The sequence below is a fragment of the Pteropus alecto genome, unplaced genomic scaffold (genome assembly GCF_000325575.1).
Source record: "Pteropus alecto unplaced genomic scaffold, ASM32557v1 scaffold86, whole genome shotgun sequence".
NCBI lineage: Eukaryota > Metazoa > Chordata > Mammalia > Chiroptera > Pteropodidae > Pteropus > Pteropus alecto.
The window spans coordinates 8,354,309-8,371,649 of record NW_006442109.1 but is presented as its reverse complement, the minus strand read 5'-3'; the positions used below and the strand labels follow the sequence as shown (position 1 = coordinate 8,371,649).

Sequence of the window (17,341 nt, the reverse complement as noted above, 5' to 3'; positions counted from 1 at the left end):
AAAGCAGCCCCTTCCATTTTCATGTAGCTAAATATTAGTTCTTTTTCGCGAGCTAAGATTTGTCTCCCTTTAGCACCTGCTCATGAAGATTTGGTTTAGCCCTCAGAGCAGGGCTGTTCTCTCTTCTAATTGTCTTCCCTCCAAACATACTCCTTCTCCTACATTTCCTGTCTCAGTAAATTCTCCCATATCCACCCAGTTGCTTACTCCAGATGACCAGCCAGTCATCCCACCCTACCTCCTGGGCCTTCCTCAGCTATATATCCAGTCAGTGCCTACATTTGTAGGTTCTGCCTTCTGAATCACTCTCGAGTCTGTCTACTTCCCAGCACCCCTGTTAATGCAAAGGTCATTCAAGCTCTAGATCACTGCCACAGTCTCCTAATTGTTTCCTCCTTCCAGTCTTGCCCCACTGCAGTCTCTCCTCCATACTGCAACCAGCGTGATCTTCCCATCATTCCCCCTTTACTCCCCGGACAGAGTGTACCCTCCCTAGCAGGTAAGCAATGGTCTTTCACTTGTGGGTCCTCTGCCCACTCCAGGCCCCTGGTCTGTCACTCCACCCCTTCATGCCTGACCTTCAGGGTCTGCTGATGAACACGTGGTACTCTTAATGGATCACATTTCCTTTCACTACTGGGCCTTCGCATCTGCTGCTGCCTCTTTCCTGCTTTCCTCCTCTTTTAATCTCTTCTGCGTTTAGTCTGGCTGATCTTTGAGGAACAAAGCTATTATCTTTTTCTAAACACCACCCCTGTATATGGTTAGCACGTCTGGTTTACACGCAGAAGGTCCTGGGTTCGCGCCCCTGTGGAGCCACAGTCCATGGTCTATGGCCATGCCACTCTCAACAAGCCCGATGTCTGATCTCGTGAAGCTAAGCAGGGTCGGGCCTGGTTAGTACTTGGATGGGAGACCACCTAGGAAGACCAGGTGCTGTAGGCATAAATAATAATAAATAATAAAATAAATAAATAAACCCCACCCCTGATTATTACCTACTTCCCAGTCTACACCAGGTATCCCTTCTATGAATTCTCATAACTCCCCCCGGGCTTGCCTTACTGTAGCAGTTGGTAAGTTTTATTATAATTGTCTCTGTCCTGAGTAGGTTCTGTGCTCTGTGATAGCAGTGACTGTAGTATATATATTGCTGAATTTCCAGTTCCCAGCGTGATGTTTAGTACATGGGAGATAGTAGGCCTTGAATGAATGAATGAATGAATGAATGAATGAACGAACGAACGAACAAACTTACATTCCCTTTAAGTCTGATCTCTGGATTAAATTCTTTCAATTCACTTAGTTTTTCTGATATGACATTATTTCTAGTCCTCTCACCCTTTTACTCTCCTTTAGATGTCACAATGTTCCTCTTAAAGTGTCATACCCAGGTTACAATTGTATCATTTAAATTTTTTAAATGTTTTAAAAGAGATTTTTTGATAGCTCAAGTCACTATGACCATGCAGGTAAATCAAATATCGAGTAAGCTGGGGCACAAAGAAAATGCCAGGATATGTAGATATATTTTTTTCACCAGACCAAGTTGGTAGTCAGATATTGGCATAATGAATCAGCTTTTTTCCGTTACTCCAAGCATTGCCTTAGGTGGATGACCATTTATTAAACTGAGTTTACTAATCCACATAGTGTTCCTAGACCGTAATTACTGAATTTGAGTCCTACTGCCAAGGCAAGACCTTTTCAAAACATCTTGGCTTTCTCTTTCTGTAAAATTAGGATAATTAAATTTTCCATCTCTCTTCCTCTGGTGTTAGAAGATTGATGAAGCTGTATTAAGAAATCACGTTTCGTTTCTTGGATGAAAGGTGTTTTGTAAATGCAATGAATCAAAATGTTATTATTTCAAGTTGTATGACATAATGGAATATCTGTGGAGAAACATCGCCTGGGCATTGTTTGGTAATTTCTGTTTTTATAATAATTGCAACTATTCAATTGGGAGTCATCTATGGCAATAGAAGGATCTAAATGTTTCTAAGGGAAAAAAAAAGTATGTGTGTATGTTGAGAGAGAGAGACTGACTTTCAGCAAGGTCTGTACCTTAGTTTCCTTTATAAATTAGGAATAACTATACCACCACAGGGTGTAGTTATTTCGAGGATTAAATCAAGGTAATAAGTAATAGCATTTAGCACAGTGCTTGGCACATGGTCATTACTCAGTAAATGGTAGCTGCTATTACTATTTTTTTAACTGGACTGATTTTGAGCAATTGTTTATTTTTTGGTATATTGTAACATTGTGAGTTCCAGCTTTAGCCCCATTCTACAAAATTCTTAACTGCCACTTTAGTACATGAATTCTTAGACTTGGGAGGACATGATTAAAGTTTAAAACCCTTGGTTTTATAAAATCTGGGGAAATTAAAGACTAAGGCTCAGTAGTCTGTATTTGGCCTAAGTGGAAGTTTAAGAAGTATTTAGAAAAAAGAGTAATTATAACTTGGAATGATGATTGTGATCAAACTTACAGTCTGAGATTTTTTTCAAATGTAACTTATTAAAGGTACCAAATAAATGTGTGTGTGTGTATTACTACCATGTAGTAACAACCAGAACAGTGATTACCATTTATCGAACACTTAGCACATGCCAAGGCACTGGACTAGGTTTAAGGGTGGGAAGGTAATGGAATATGTAGATAGGTAAGATGTGATCTGTGTTCTCAGGAAGCTTCTGATTCTGGGGAAGGGTGTGGTGGCATGAAAGACATCTACACAGATGACTAACACAGGGAGGAGAGTTAATTTGGTGGATGTAAAGGGTCAGAATAAAGAATAGAATTAACAAGCTTTACATTTCAAATCAGAACATTGATAGGAGGAGGTACTATTTTATATGCCACTCTACTAACTGGTTGGTTATATACAGATATAACTCATTTTAAAGCTAGAAGGACTTCAGTGCAACCCTTGGCCACTAAGCTCACGTACATAAATGTTTACATGATCGTGTGTTCAGAAAATAACATTTTCATATTCCTTAAATAACTCTGGGTCTCATACCTACAGGAAAGGAAAGAAAAGGCAGCTGAAATTTATTTAGCACTTACTATGTGCAAGACATATAGTAGCCCTACAGAAAAACAAGGACCTTATAATATTTAATTTTCTTGGTTACTTTACAAAGTTATTTCCTACATTTTATAGAAAGAGAATAATTGAAATTCAGAGAGGATAAGTAACTTGCCCTAGAGCACACAGCTAGTGAATACCAGGATTTATTTCTACTATACATTTGCTTCCTAGGAAGCTGAATTGTAACTCAACTACAGTAAGAGGTCAGGATTTAAACCATTTTATCTTTTGAAGTTCTGTAATCTTTGTTTGCTGTGAACGTTCTAAGAGTGTATCGTTAAGTACTTTGTATTTAGCAGATGAAGAGTCCACATAAAATAGCCACTGAAAGGCCACCCAAAGGCAGCAGAACTAATAGCTCCCCAAAAAGTCACTAAAGTAGTCAATACAATAGTCTAGCTTCATTTTGACTATAGGCTTCATTATCGTTTAAATTACTAATGGGTTTTAGTCTCTTTATTAATACCTTTGCCATTACTTTTGAAAAAATATTATACAGGGAGAAGGGCATAGAATGTGTGTAGTCCATATCTATACCTAAAACAAAGGTGTGTTTTGGTCTAGAATTTTCGATGGTGTTCAAAGGTGTCAGTGATCTTGCCATTAAAAATTATGTTTTCCCTTTTCAGCTTAAAGAAGTCTTCTGCTGAACTGAAAAAAATATTAGCCAATGGCCAGGTAGGTGTCTACATATTAATGTTTTCAGATAGTAGTAACTTATTACTGTCTAGTTTTTGTATCCATAAACTTAATAAGCAGATAAAGAGTCTGTGCATGTCTTCTTGTCATAAATGAATTACATGGCTTAATTTGATTGGCAGAACAATTTGCAGCACGTTTTTCAAACTGTGCTAATGGGTTTCACTCCCAGCAGATTGAAGTACCATGTACACACCCTGCTGCCATCTCAGTTTAAAAAAACTTAATCAGTTCTGAACAAGTGTGTCAACCCATAGGTTGTCGAAATGGCCCTATATCCTGAGGTGACTATTTCTTTCATTATCTTTGGTGAGGGGAAAAAAAAAAAAAAACTTACTTTCTCACCTTAGCACGTTCTTTTGTACTGAAACTAACACTTTCTTTTCAGGGAGAAGGTAACAGCAGATCTCTGGCATTTAAAATTCCTGGGCTTTAGGAGCCCTGGTTTTCCTGGTTGCCTAGCCATCTAAAAGCTGCATGACCTAATCCAGCCACAGAGAGGGACAAACGGGCCTGCAGGCCAGTTATTTCTCACTAATTTTGATTCAAGTAAATGGACACATCTGAAATAGTATATAGTGCTTTTAAACATACACTGGTAAATTAAGCTACCTACAGGGTCCTCGATTCTTCAATAGCAACATAAATGTGTTTTAATGTTTGTTATAGAGGAAGCCCTTTGATAGCCTTGGAGGCAGGCGCCTGTCCATTGCGATTAAGCCTGCCTATTAGGCTCTATTGACTGAGACATCTGTGTCACTGCAAATAAAAGACTCTTATTGATTTTCTTAACTGCTGTTCACTTCCCGTCCATGTTTCGAAGGCTGAAATCTTAATTATCTCAGATGCTTATTCAGTGCCTTCACATGCTGACCTCTCCAAGCCTCGTTGGCATTTCATGAATCAAGTACTTGTAGTGGAGCATGTCAGGAAGACAAAGCTGGGTCCTCATGCTTGTCCTTTAATATCACCTGTAACTTTGTGGCTTAATAAATGTGTATGCCTTAAAACGGTACCTCTGTGGTGGTACTTCTGGAAGCCTTACTTATTTAGTGTACAATCCCTTGAATACAGTTAGAAAAAAGTTGATCTGGTTCTGACATCTAATTGTCATCCAGAGTATGTGAATTCTAGTCTTTAAAAATATATACAGCCAAAGAGAATTTGTTGTTATATATATAATCTTGATGGTCTCAATTTTAGATCATGTTTATCTAATACTTTTAACTTTAAGCAGCCAAGGTTTGTTTAGATTGAGGTCCACACATAGGTCCCTCTAGTGCCCTGTATATCTTCAGAACCATTATGAAACAAAACCTGACTAAAAGCAGCAATATTAGGCCTAGGATATTTATGTTCAGCATCTAGTTGTAATTTATGTATGAGTCACTTGCGTTCTTCAGCTGGAAAATATATTTCAAAATTGACATAAATTAAGAAGCTTTAACTACATTTGTTCAATCCAGGCAATGGAAAATAACCCGTCTTAGATTCATCTTTCAAAAATGAAAAACGGTTTATTTCTACTGCAAAAATAAACATTCTGAAATGTTCCTAATGTTTTGACAATAAACCTAGTACCATAAATATCTTAGCAGCCTCAGTTATAAGGTTCTCTGTGGTGGAAGATTGTCATAGCAATGGTTTTTGACACTTAAAGATTGTTTATTGTTTTCCCTTGGGAATGCGATAACCCCACATTAAAACAATATGGCATTTCTTTCTCTTAAAGATTAGCCTTTTTTATATTTATTTTCATTCATAAACAAACCAACCACCTTTGGAAGTCTTCAAAATTCTTCCTTCTACTAATTCCTCAATTGCTTGGTGTTATAGAGTAACTAAAGAGTGAGGGAGATTGCATTGCAGTGAGGTAATATGCTCAGTTGTGGCATCAATAAATTTCTGGGCTGAATACTGACACCACTTGATATGGAAGATGTAAGTCACATTTAACGATACTTTTAACACTTGAACGTAGTTTTTTATTTTAGTGGTTTATGCTCTCAAGCATTAATAATGATTTGCCTTTCCACTAGCCTCCACTTAGATTTAATAAGGAATTCATATTAATCATTAAAAGAAAGGGACATGATTCTTCAAGATAATCAAATATTGACAGGTTAGAAATAGCTTTCTGCCTGGGTTCATTGATATAGGTTATGTGATATAAATATTTATTTCTTTTCTGTCACTCAGAGTAAATGCCACCAATTGATTCAGCATTGATATAATGTCAACAGTTCATAAGAAACATTTGACTGGCTTGTGTTTTCCGATTAGTCTCTGCTCTATAAAGTGGGATTTACTAAATCTCTCCAATTGTCTGCTCATAGAGTGTGACTGCTTTCTGAAACCATTATTGCTTCGATTTGTAAAGCAAAGGTCTAGTGATAGGAATAGTTTCTGTCAGACCTTTACATATAAAATAAGGATTCATTGAGCATTTTTATTTTAATGATTTATAAACGATAGGTACTGATTCTTCTTAACATAGGCAGATAATAAAGAATGTTTTTTCTGCTGATCCATAATTGAATTCCATTTCATTTTTCCCATTAATTTCATTAATATTATATTAAATCAAGCACTTTTTAAAAAATTTAACATTTAGTCTTCGGAATAGAGACATTGTTTTTCTGTTATTGCTTTATGATGGAGGATTCTTTTCTATCTTAAAAGAATTATAAGGTTTTTGGCATGTTTTATTTATAACTATAAATCAGTAACACTGATATGTTTTCTGGGTCTGTTTTTTCTCAATTCAGTTTTAGAGTGCGGTATCATCTGTTTAACATTGGCCCTTGATTTGAAACTGATTAAAAATGGTCCACTGGGTCAGTTTATAGGATTTAAAGACTACACAGTTATTCCAAGGATGTGTAACTTCGACCTTTGCATCTCTAAAGATGTTTCTCCTTTTTTTGTATTTTAGATTTTGTAGGAGATTCTGTGACAGTGTTTTCTTAAAAATAAATCAAGTATAAATGTCCTGGAAGTCACAGATCTGGAACTAATTCTGATCCTGCTGCATGTTTGGCTAGTATTTTGAGAACTTCAAATGCCTTTAGAAAACTTTTTTGTATTTAGGGAAAAAAAGGAAGAAGAAAAATAGATATTCTCCTGTAAAATTAGCTTTAAAGACTGTATTATCACCAGTATATAAAACTCTTAGATTCTTACGATTCATCTTAGATCCCATATGAAGATTGAAACATAAATGAGACTGTGCATGTAAGTGCAGACTACACGACACCCTCCTCTACCCTCACAAACACAACCTTTCTGCCCTGGGTTGTCGTGTGTACATTTCTTTTATGGCCCCTGCCTCTCAGTAGGAGCAGAGCCCAGTGCCAGTCATTTCTCCCAGATCATTTGCTGTCTTGGCAGTTGACACATAATTGTAACTCTCATGGCTTTTTCTTTCTCCACCCTCTCATCTGTTGTCTTGCCTTTTGTTTGCTTTTTTTTTTTTTAGTCCAAACAAGGAACTTAAGTTATATTTAAAATTTATTTTGGTGTCTTTATTGAATAAAAACTTTTTCACCTCTTTTCTATAGAAAGAGCAATAGGATTTTAAAAATAATTCTCTTCTTAAAAACCAATACCATAGCTCATGAAATTGCTTTTCAGTTTCGAGTGCCCTTCAGTTGATTATTTTCCTTTCCTTAATGTGGGCCGGTAACCAGGGATGGAGAAGATGCCTCTTCATACGTACACGTGAGGTCAGGTGCTGAGATAAATAGCATCGAGTAGAGTATACTGCAAGACTGAGTTCTAGCCTTGACTAGTTGTTATTGACTAGTTATGTGACCTAAATGAATTGGGCTAAATGCTTAAAATGTTGTGACTTTTAAGATACCTGATTCTAACTATAATATTTAAATGTTGTACTCTGTGGCTTTCAAACCTCACTTTCGTATCATAATGAGTACTTTCCCTGTGCTTCATTTTGAAAAGTTGAATTAATATGCTTATCTAAACTAAAAAGGCAAAAATGTTATTGTTGATCCTCTTACTGATTTTTTTCGTAGTTGAGGTCAACTAAAGTTACACATTTTGATCAGAGATATGAAATTCTGAAAATTTTGTTTTTAATCAATTCATGAGATTGGCTCTAATAATTTTCCTTTGTAAAACTTTTTTTTACCTGAATAATATTTATATACCACATAAAGATGAGAAAATTCAAATAAGAAAAAGAATCTGAATTTGTAATCATAAAAATTTCTCAATAAGCTTATATGCTAAGCAAGGGTCTATAAAACTTTAAAACACCATAGAAACACTTTAACCATCTTTTAATGGATACTGTCTTTTTAAGTGACATGGTTCTAGAACTTATTCTTCAAAACCATTTTTATCTTTATGAGACACTTACAGTCTTCTTTATCATCTGAGGTATTCCAAATTTCTGTTCTTGAATTTGTTTGTGCTTAGTGTGTATACAGTCGCTCTCACATGCATGCGCGCTCAGCGCGCGCACACACACACACACACACACACACACACACACACACAACATTTCTTATCTTCTGACTGTTTAGTATGCCCATCACGCCTGCTTAGGTTGAAGTGCTGGGGATGCTGGGTGGCTGGCTGCTCCACTTCTCTTTTCAACCTAGTGGGTAGTAGAGATAAAAAGACTATGATGTTGGAATTAGAATGGTTAAAGCTACTTGGAGACGTGCCATACTTAGCCCTTTACCTTCTTTTCCTCCAACAAAATGCCACAAAATCAAGGCCTATCCAAAGTCCTAGTTCTGTCCCAGTGTATTATTGAAATGTATACTATCAATACGTCTTGGTGTGTATATCTTTCTAAGAGGAAACTTGTAGTCCTGTTACTTTGAAGGCCCTGACGGAGTGGTGGTGGTAGAGGGAATTTGACTACAGATTGCGCCCCTCCAGGGCCCAGCTCCAATATACTCTATAGCGACTTCCTGCTTACCCTTAAATCTCAATGCCACTAATTTGTGGACTTGAGTGAAATATCTCTCTTCTAGAAATTTACTTCAAGCCATGATGAGGGTACAGCTTGTTAGGCAAGTTAACCGTACAAATTAGGTTGTTAAAGTTATGTTTAGACTATCTAAAGAAGTGTTTTAAAGGAATTAGCCTATTTGTACCTGCCACTAGATACCGCTATTTACGTATGTATCCTTCATACCCATCCATCAAAGTAAACCCAATAACAACTCTGCCAGTTTAGCATCTCAAGTTACTTTATGTGCTCCTTTTTTTTTCATGCTGTCTTTAAATTTATCATTTGGTCCAGAATAATGAGGTTTTCTTTTCTTCATACCACATATTTTATATAGGTTAAAATATGAGGTTTTTTTTTTTTTTCCTGTATTAGTAATGTAAAGGGAAATAGTTGCCAGTTTTTCTGACTTGTCTCTCATTTCTCCACTGACCGTAAATATAGTAATTAGCTAATTGCACATTGCATCAATCAGGTTGTACTACAGTTACGTTGTGTGCGAAATTGGCCTTTACACATTAATCTGTCAATACTCTTTTAGAGACTGGCAAAACAGCTTCGAAAGGAAGCTGTTTCTGTTACCTGCACTGTACTAATTATCACAGCTCTCTGAAGCTTCAGCTTCAGAAATGTGTAGAAGAAAATATTTCCCTTGATAAATGAAGGCTTGCTTTATTCAATTGGTAGAAGTTTAGAGTAGAGCAAAATACTTAAAGCTTTACTATAGTGGTCTGAAAGCAAACTATTTTTTTCCAGGTGATATTGAATTAAAAACTTCATCCATTTTCTGTGCATGCAAGGCAGTGCAATTCCCTGGAAATTGATTTTTTTTCAGGGCTTAGTATGGCTTTTCCCAAGCTTTAGCTATATGGAAAAATAACACCTTTATTGAAGCCACTTAGTGAACAAAGTTGGCAGTTAATTTTTAAGCAGCTGGACCAGTGTGTAGAAAATTACTGAGTGTATCAAATATAGTCTGACTCGTCTTAAAGTCATTTGATAAATAATTATTTAGGGAGTTCTTTAAAACTCTAAAACATTATTTTGTGGGCACTAAAATCAATACTATTTACGATACAAATGAGACTAGTATTTGTAGTATAATAGTTTTACAAAACCTGAGAAAATGTATATACTGTTTTATATATTAAATTATAAAAATGACTACAAGAATTACACAATTATATGTTTTCCCTTTATGTATTATAATATTTGACTATATGTGAATTTTAAAGTGCATTGATTTGGCACTTTTCCATGAACATAATATGATTTCTACCCAGTTATTGCTGTGTACTAATTTATCATTTCCAAAGAAAAGGTATATTTACTCTAGGAAAATCATTAAAATTATTCAGTTTGTTTAGTGTTAATTATAGGGTCACCTAAGGAGGTTTCAGGGGCTGATTTATTTACAGACCGTGAATTAGATTGTGTGTGTGTGTGTGTTTGTCTTCCCAAGTTTGACTTTGGTTATATGCAGTCCTATTTGGCACTGGTTATATGTAGTGCTAGAAACTGTGTTCTTATCGGTATCTCTGACCTGACCCTTTTGAGCTATGTTATATCATTCCATTTTGACACCTTTTATCAAACTTTAATGAAATGACCCAGGCAAACAAATTGTCATTAAACTTTCCATCACTTTGTCCCTTGGTATCGTCTTTTATAAATTGGACAGCAAATGTTGTATTGATCTTCTCATTCTTGCAGCTGAACTTGAAATGACCCAGACTGCTTGTTGTTTATGGCCCAGAGTTGCTTTTCCTTGACATTTCCATCCACAGCATGACACCCTTTTTGTTTTTCTTTCTTTCTTGTGGAGATGAATGAACAAGACATACGGTATCGAGACACTCTTGGTCATGGCAACGGAGGTACAGTCTACAAGTGAGTAGTCAATTTTGTTTAAACTTTCTATTCACTTTTGCCACATGTGGGTATCCCTGTTCTCCATGGCAAAGATTTTTAAATGACTGTCAATGCTTAGATTTTATTTCTACATTTGACAAAATTCTGCTAGGCATCTTATTTTCTCAGGAATTGCTTGGAAAAGTGCATTTATATAGCCTTTTTAATATTTCTGAGTATGCACTTCTCCTGGGCGAGCCATTAATAGTCCACCATTGGCAAGGGTACCTTTAACAGGCCTGAAGTTTAATGCATTTTTTTTTCCTTTGCTCTTTAACACCATGATTTTTTTTAACTTTCTAGCACCCTGTGCTAGTCCCCTGCCTGTTTACAGCTATGCCCAGTGGAGACAAACCGTATAAATACATTGCTTTGCCTATTGTCGATACTATAAGTTATTAAAATGACTTCTTTTTGTTGTATTTCCTTCTCTCCTCACCCTGCTCCCCTGAGAGAATTTCTGCACATTGATGAATATGTTAAGTTATAAAATTCCCCCAAATTCCAATTGCAGTGATCTTACCCTAAAGGAGTGTTCATTTTCATATTAAAAAATGCTAACTATAAAAAATAGTTCTCTCGACAGGAAAGTCTTTCTCATGCAGTAGTGCAAAGTTTAAACTACATAATGTAATATCTGGTACTTAATAGTCTGCAATGGTGTATGAAAAATATTCCACTAGGAATTAAAAAATCCATACTCTGTAAGAAAGCCCTGAGGGAGTAATAAAGCTTTCCTCCAGAGAGCTGTTTTCCATACATACGCTAACCCTGCATCACAGTATGATTGTGTTTTTACCTTAGATATTTTAACATTGATATTAATATGTATTTTCAAAGTTGTAAAATAATTTATTTTACTAATGTTACTAATGTTCTTAGAATTTTAAGTTCTAACTAACCACATAAATACAGATAAAAATTGCCCTGTTGCCCTATGACCATGAAGGGTCACATTTTAAAACCCCAGAACAACTTCCATGCCTCGTTGCAGCCTTGGCAGAGAATTAGATTTCTCGGGGTTAGAAGCTCCTTCAAAGCTATCTACTCTAGCCCCCTAGTCCACAGCTTCAATCCTCTCAGCAGGCAGAGCCAGGGTGCGACTCCTTTCTCCTTTAAAAACTTGTGTTTACACATTCGAATAGTTGATCTGAGTGTTAAGTGCTTCTACTCTGATAATTGAGAGAATTAAGTAATGACATATTTCTTACATAATCCTTGGGTCTTGCCCTTAAAATGTTTGATGACTTGTATGTCTAATGAGTTTGAGGCTACTATTGGCCTTCCCTGGAGCATACTAGCATTCCTTCCCGTGCAGCTCCCAGTACTACATAAATAGCATCTCTTCATTTTAGTCTTCTCCTTATTCTTACCTGACTTGAATTTTTACCCTCTTCTGAAGGTTCTTGGGTTCAGGTACCCTTAGAAAGGAAAGAAGAAGGAACATGTACACTCCGATTTGCTTCTCTTGAGTTCTTTGGAGGAGCAGTTTTCAAATCCTCAGCCTTTCTTCTTAATGCTTTTATACTGATAGCCAGATATAATAATATGGGAAAGATTTCTAGCAACTCTGGATTCTTTTTATTGGCTTCAAATGGAATCCAAAAACATTTCTTTGGACTGCTAATCCATTTCTTATTTGTGCTATTTCACCAAATGTGTAACTCTCAAGCATGTTTATATTTTTTAATCCTGGTTTATTCTAGAAGGGGGAAAATATAGACCACCAAATCCCAGCAGATAATTTTTATTAGAAATAATATCCTAGATGTTAAAATTTTAATCTATTATTTTAAAATGTAGGTTTGTTAAAGGAAAGGGGGAATACAGGGAAATGGAAGTAACATGCCCATCCTGCAAGGAAAAATTACAACAAAATTACGTTAGTATTTTTAAAAATATTTTAATTATGATAAAATATATATAACATAAAATTTACTCTCTCAATCATTTTAAGTCTACAATTTAGTGTTACTAAGTATATTCACATTGTTGTGCAACCATCAACAACATTCATCTCCATAACTCTTTTCATCTTGCAAACCTGAATGAATCCCTGTACCCATTAAATAATAATTCCCCATTTGCCTGGTTAATGTTTTTAGCAAGAAGCATGGCTAGAACTTCTTTTCTTAGGGCCGCAATATCTAAGGGAATATCCCACATGTTCTTAGCACAAGTTCTTTAATTTGCTGGAATGCTGCAGTGACGTTACAGCTTATCCTAAAAATTAACTACCATCGCTTAGGCTCAGAGAACATGTTATAAGATGTAATGCATGCACTTTCATTATTGTTCCACTTCCCAAAGTGCACATTGCTCCAAAAAAATTAATTTGGGCAAGATGTGTGTTTTTGACTGTGGTTGTTTATGGAAGGTGAGTGGCAGTATCGTGATCATTTTAGTATTTTATATAGTATATTTCTTTAAAAAGAATACATTGCCTTTATCTTATACCTAGGTAATTCTTAAGGGGAGACGACATGAAGATACCAAATTGCATGACAACTTGTCATTGATCACTGGCTTTCATTTCCACCTGGGCTTCAGTATATAACATTCTTATGACCCTGGCTTTTAGTTCATTAGAGACATGGCATGATCAGCAAGAAATTAAAGTCTACTTTACTAAAGTCTCTGTAAAACTAAGTATTTGATGTGTTATGATTGACTTTCTCTGATACTAGGTTTATCTTAATGGTGTTGACTATAAAAATTTTGATTTTTCAAACAAAATAATTATACTGCAGGCTATGCTACATAAACTAGGTGAAGAAAATTCACTCATTGGTAACAAAATTGCCTAATGAGACTATTTAATTTTTTTCTTATAAATATAATAAAGCTAATAAATGCAAAGCAAAAGTTTAATATTTCAGTCTTATTTGCTCCACTTAATGGGATGTTGCGATTTTCAAGGGATAAACTATAATATATATTATTTAATAGTTGATCACATTTTCATCCCTTAACTCTAGATGTTCTTCCTGATTATGCAGTATGAAATTCTGGGCCGAGACATTAAAACCAAATGTAGATTCTGTGTGTAGTCTCCTGCTGAGCTATTCTCTGTATTATGATAGTGATCTAGGCAGATAATTTTAAGTTAGTATTTCTTGGGTTACTGATTTGGATGAAACGGATCATAAAAGAAATACCTTAGACTAAAGCTTAGGAGGAAGAATAATTTAGGAAAAGGAAATGTATGCATTTTCATTATTGCTCCATTTCCCAAAGTGCACATTGCTCCAAAAAAATTAATTTGGGAAAGATACATGTTCTGTTCTCTCTGAGAGATTCACAATGCATTTCAAAACCTTTGAGAAAGTAGAGAAACAGTATGTGTTGCAGGTAAGTGTAGGGGTGGCTCTGAGTTTGAATCCTGTATCTGATACTAACTAGCTGTGTGACCTTGGGAGAGTTATATAATGTCTTCTGCCTCAGTTTCCACATGTGTAAAATGGGAATAATAATATCTGTCTCATAAAGTTGTTGTGAGGTTGAACAAGATGTTCCATAGAAGTGGCTTACCACTGTGACTGACACTAAATGTTAGCTACTGGTAATGGTAGTACAGATAAATTAACTCAAGCCCTGTGCTTCCTATGCTTATTTGGCCATCGGATTCTTTTGTTTGTTTGTTTGTGTTTAGATACACCTGTAAATATCTTGCAGAATTGGAATCGTATTGAATTAACTTTGAGAAATTCTACATTATAATATGATCTACAGTATACATCTGTTTCCTTCTATCCTTTGGTTTTCTCATGAATACAATATATTATTAGATCTTACATATTATCTCATGCAATGATTTTTTTAAAGCTTCAAAGTATCCTTTGTCATAGTTTATTTTGTAATTGCTGGTATAACGTTAAATCCATTTTACCGCTGGAGAAAGCTAGGGCTCACAGTTCTGTGGCCATTTAGTGGCAAAGCCAGAACTCTTCACAGCACCTCTTCCTTTCACTGTATGTTTTTCCACAGGAAGTGCTGTTTCTTAAGGTCAAGCAGAGTCCCTTGGTTTTCTTGTATTTTCTGGTGTACCCAACACAGTCCTAGGATAGAATAGATGCATTATACATGTTGGCTGAAATGAGGATGAGGCAAGTGGAGGTTTTTCTTTTTTTCAGGCAGGTTTTAATAGGGCTCTTTAATTGGGTCCTTCCCAAATCCAGATAGTTTTAGAGTCTGTGTAATTTAGAGGCTGCATAATTGTTTTAGCATATTAACCTAGAAGAATAGGAATCTCTAAACTAAGGGTATATATTTGAATGATTAATTTCTTTCAAACGTTAAAACTTTGAGTGCTTAGCATCCATTAACCCAACAGACTAGTTACTGTCCTCTTTTCTTGGATAGTATGTCACACTGAAATGAAGGTAATTAATAGCCCGGTTACATTGGAAACATTCTCATACTGAAGGCCAGTCGCTCAGGTTCTTTGTTTCTTCCTCACAGTTTGATGGAGTCACTTAAACTGTGGGCTAACTTCATTACCAAAGACAAAGTAATATTTAACTCTTTAGACTTAAGTCATGTTAAGTCAGTTAGCTAACAAGCCCTTAAGGATCATCTTTTACATTATTTTTTTCTTAATACAAATTATTCAAGCTAAAACAAGTTGTCAGCTTTTTGGCCATGTATTCTAGTTTCTAGGTATTTGAAAATAGTAGTGAATTTTCTACCTCCAGCTGCTTCCTACAGTACAGTAAGGGTCTAATTTGGATTTGGGGTAGAATTTTCACAGTGATGTAATCGGTAGCATATATGCTGCCTACATGGTGCTTTGAAAATTGGATATATACCATTATTTATGAATTAATTTGACCATATCTGGAGACAACAAGAAGAGGGAAGAGGTAATAATTCTCAAAAGGTGTTGATCTCTCCAGTTTTATGTTTTCTTACCTATTTTGTGGTTATTTGTTGGGCAGTAGGGTGAGGATGGTCCTTGGAGATGGTAACTGAGGTCACATGAACAGTTAAGTTATATTCAGCCCTTGTGATATGGCCGTACAGGCTGACTAAAACATTGCATTTGTGTTTTGGAACCAGAATTATGTCAGCTCATTATAGTTATGATTTATTTCATGAAAATTAGAAGCTTTGGTGGTCAGTTATATAAAATGAGAAAGTACATAAACTGGCTAATTAAAATACTGTTTAGTAAACAAAATATTTCAAATCATGGAATTCTTGAGGAAAAAACAAAATAAAGAATCCTTGATGAAAATATTGGAACGCACACAGCACCCAGAGAGCTCTTACTTCTTTCACCAGCTGACATGAAGGTGCCAAACCTGAACAGCAGTAGGTCTGACCCCAACTTCTCTCCTAACTGCATCAGAACCCCATTCTTTTATATGTTTTCCTTAAAGTGCATCTTGTAAATTAAGAGTAGTTTTTAAATGGTTTTGATATTGACCCAGGAGTAGGACGATGGTTTGATTTATTTTAACTTTAAATTTCTAATCAAATGTAGAGCCTTTTCCTTGTAGCCAAGATCATATTTTTAACAAGCAAACAAGACATGATCTTAATGCAAAATTAAATACTTGTATATGGCTGGATTGCATTATAGTATGTGAAAAGCAAGGATATTAATATTTTCAGAAAAATCAATAAGTATTTGTCAAATAAAATTAATTATGTATGTTTCCTCCTCTTTCAGCATTCACCGTTATAGGTTTGTTTCAAACAATAATGTGTATTGTATTGATTAGAATCTAAAGAATGAACCTGAGCTTGTGGTTCTCTATACCTTTCCCACCTTTGCTTCCCCCCTCCACGTTCCTGTAACTTCACACATGCTCATATCCATTATGGCAATGATGGATTATTGGCATCCAACCAACATGACAGAATGTCACAGGTCGCTGAGCAGAGATTTTCAGACCCTGTTTCCACCCGAATTAACTATTATTGAAATAGTTTATTGAGATTGAAGTATTGATCATTTTCTGCTAACCTTGGCTTAAGGGAAGGAAAAGGAGGTGGGGTGTTTCTGAAAGATACTAAATTTTATTTTTAAAAATCTCATTTATTTAGCCTTTTCCTATTCTATTTTATAGCCTCTATTGTTTTATTGCTTGGAAAAGTGTATCTTGACTTTATTTTTATGACAGTATAATTATACTTCAGAAATGCACTTGATTACTATGGGTAACAAAATTGTTCTAGTATATTGGTTTGGCCAGTATTGCTATACAAACAACTTTTCAGTCAATTGAGTCTAGTAAAAATCAATACATTATGGTAATATTTCAAGTAAGAATTTGCTGAATCTAAGTATTTCAACACCATCTCCTTTCAGGGAAAAATAGTTTTAAAGTGGCAAGACTTCTTTCAAATGTTTTATTTTATTAAAAATACTTTATTTATAAAGAAATTTAAAGTCTGCAGCAGAAGTGGTTGTGAGCAGATAAACATTAGCACGCTTCTGTTTTTAAAGGGTGGAAGAGATCTAGTTTTCTTTTGAAATCTGTTCTCTGGCTGCATTAGGAGGGTATAACATCTGGGTTTGACTTCATCTCACTGTTTGCCACTTTTGGATTCAGAAGTGTCTGATTCTGGGTATTGAGTTTACAGAGAAATGTGGATAGTTCAGAGACAGTCACCCAGAGGAGCATGGAGAGAATAAT

General features: G+C 35.4%; 1 protein-coding gene and 1 pseudogene across 11 annotated transcripts in view; both read left to right on the top strand.

Annotated features, from left to right (window-relative positions):
- The window catches only part of MAP2K5 (mitogen-activated protein kinase kinase 5), a 239,813-nt gene that overhangs the window by 42,953 nt on the left and 179,519 nt on the right, over window positions 1-17,341 (top strand). For all 11 annotated transcript variants that reach the window (XM_025038819.1, XM_025038818.1, XM_015596119.2 and 8 more), the window contains exons 7-8: window positions 3,733-3,781; window positions 10,612-10,676. In XM_025038819.1, the coding sequence (XP_024894587.1) occupies window positions 3,733-3,781; window positions 10,612-10,676 (114 nt within the window). The remainder of the gene's footprint in view (window positions 1-3,732; window positions 3,782-10,611; window positions 10,677-17,341) is intronic.
- LOC112469829 lies at window positions 829-945 on the top strand (annotated as a pseudogene).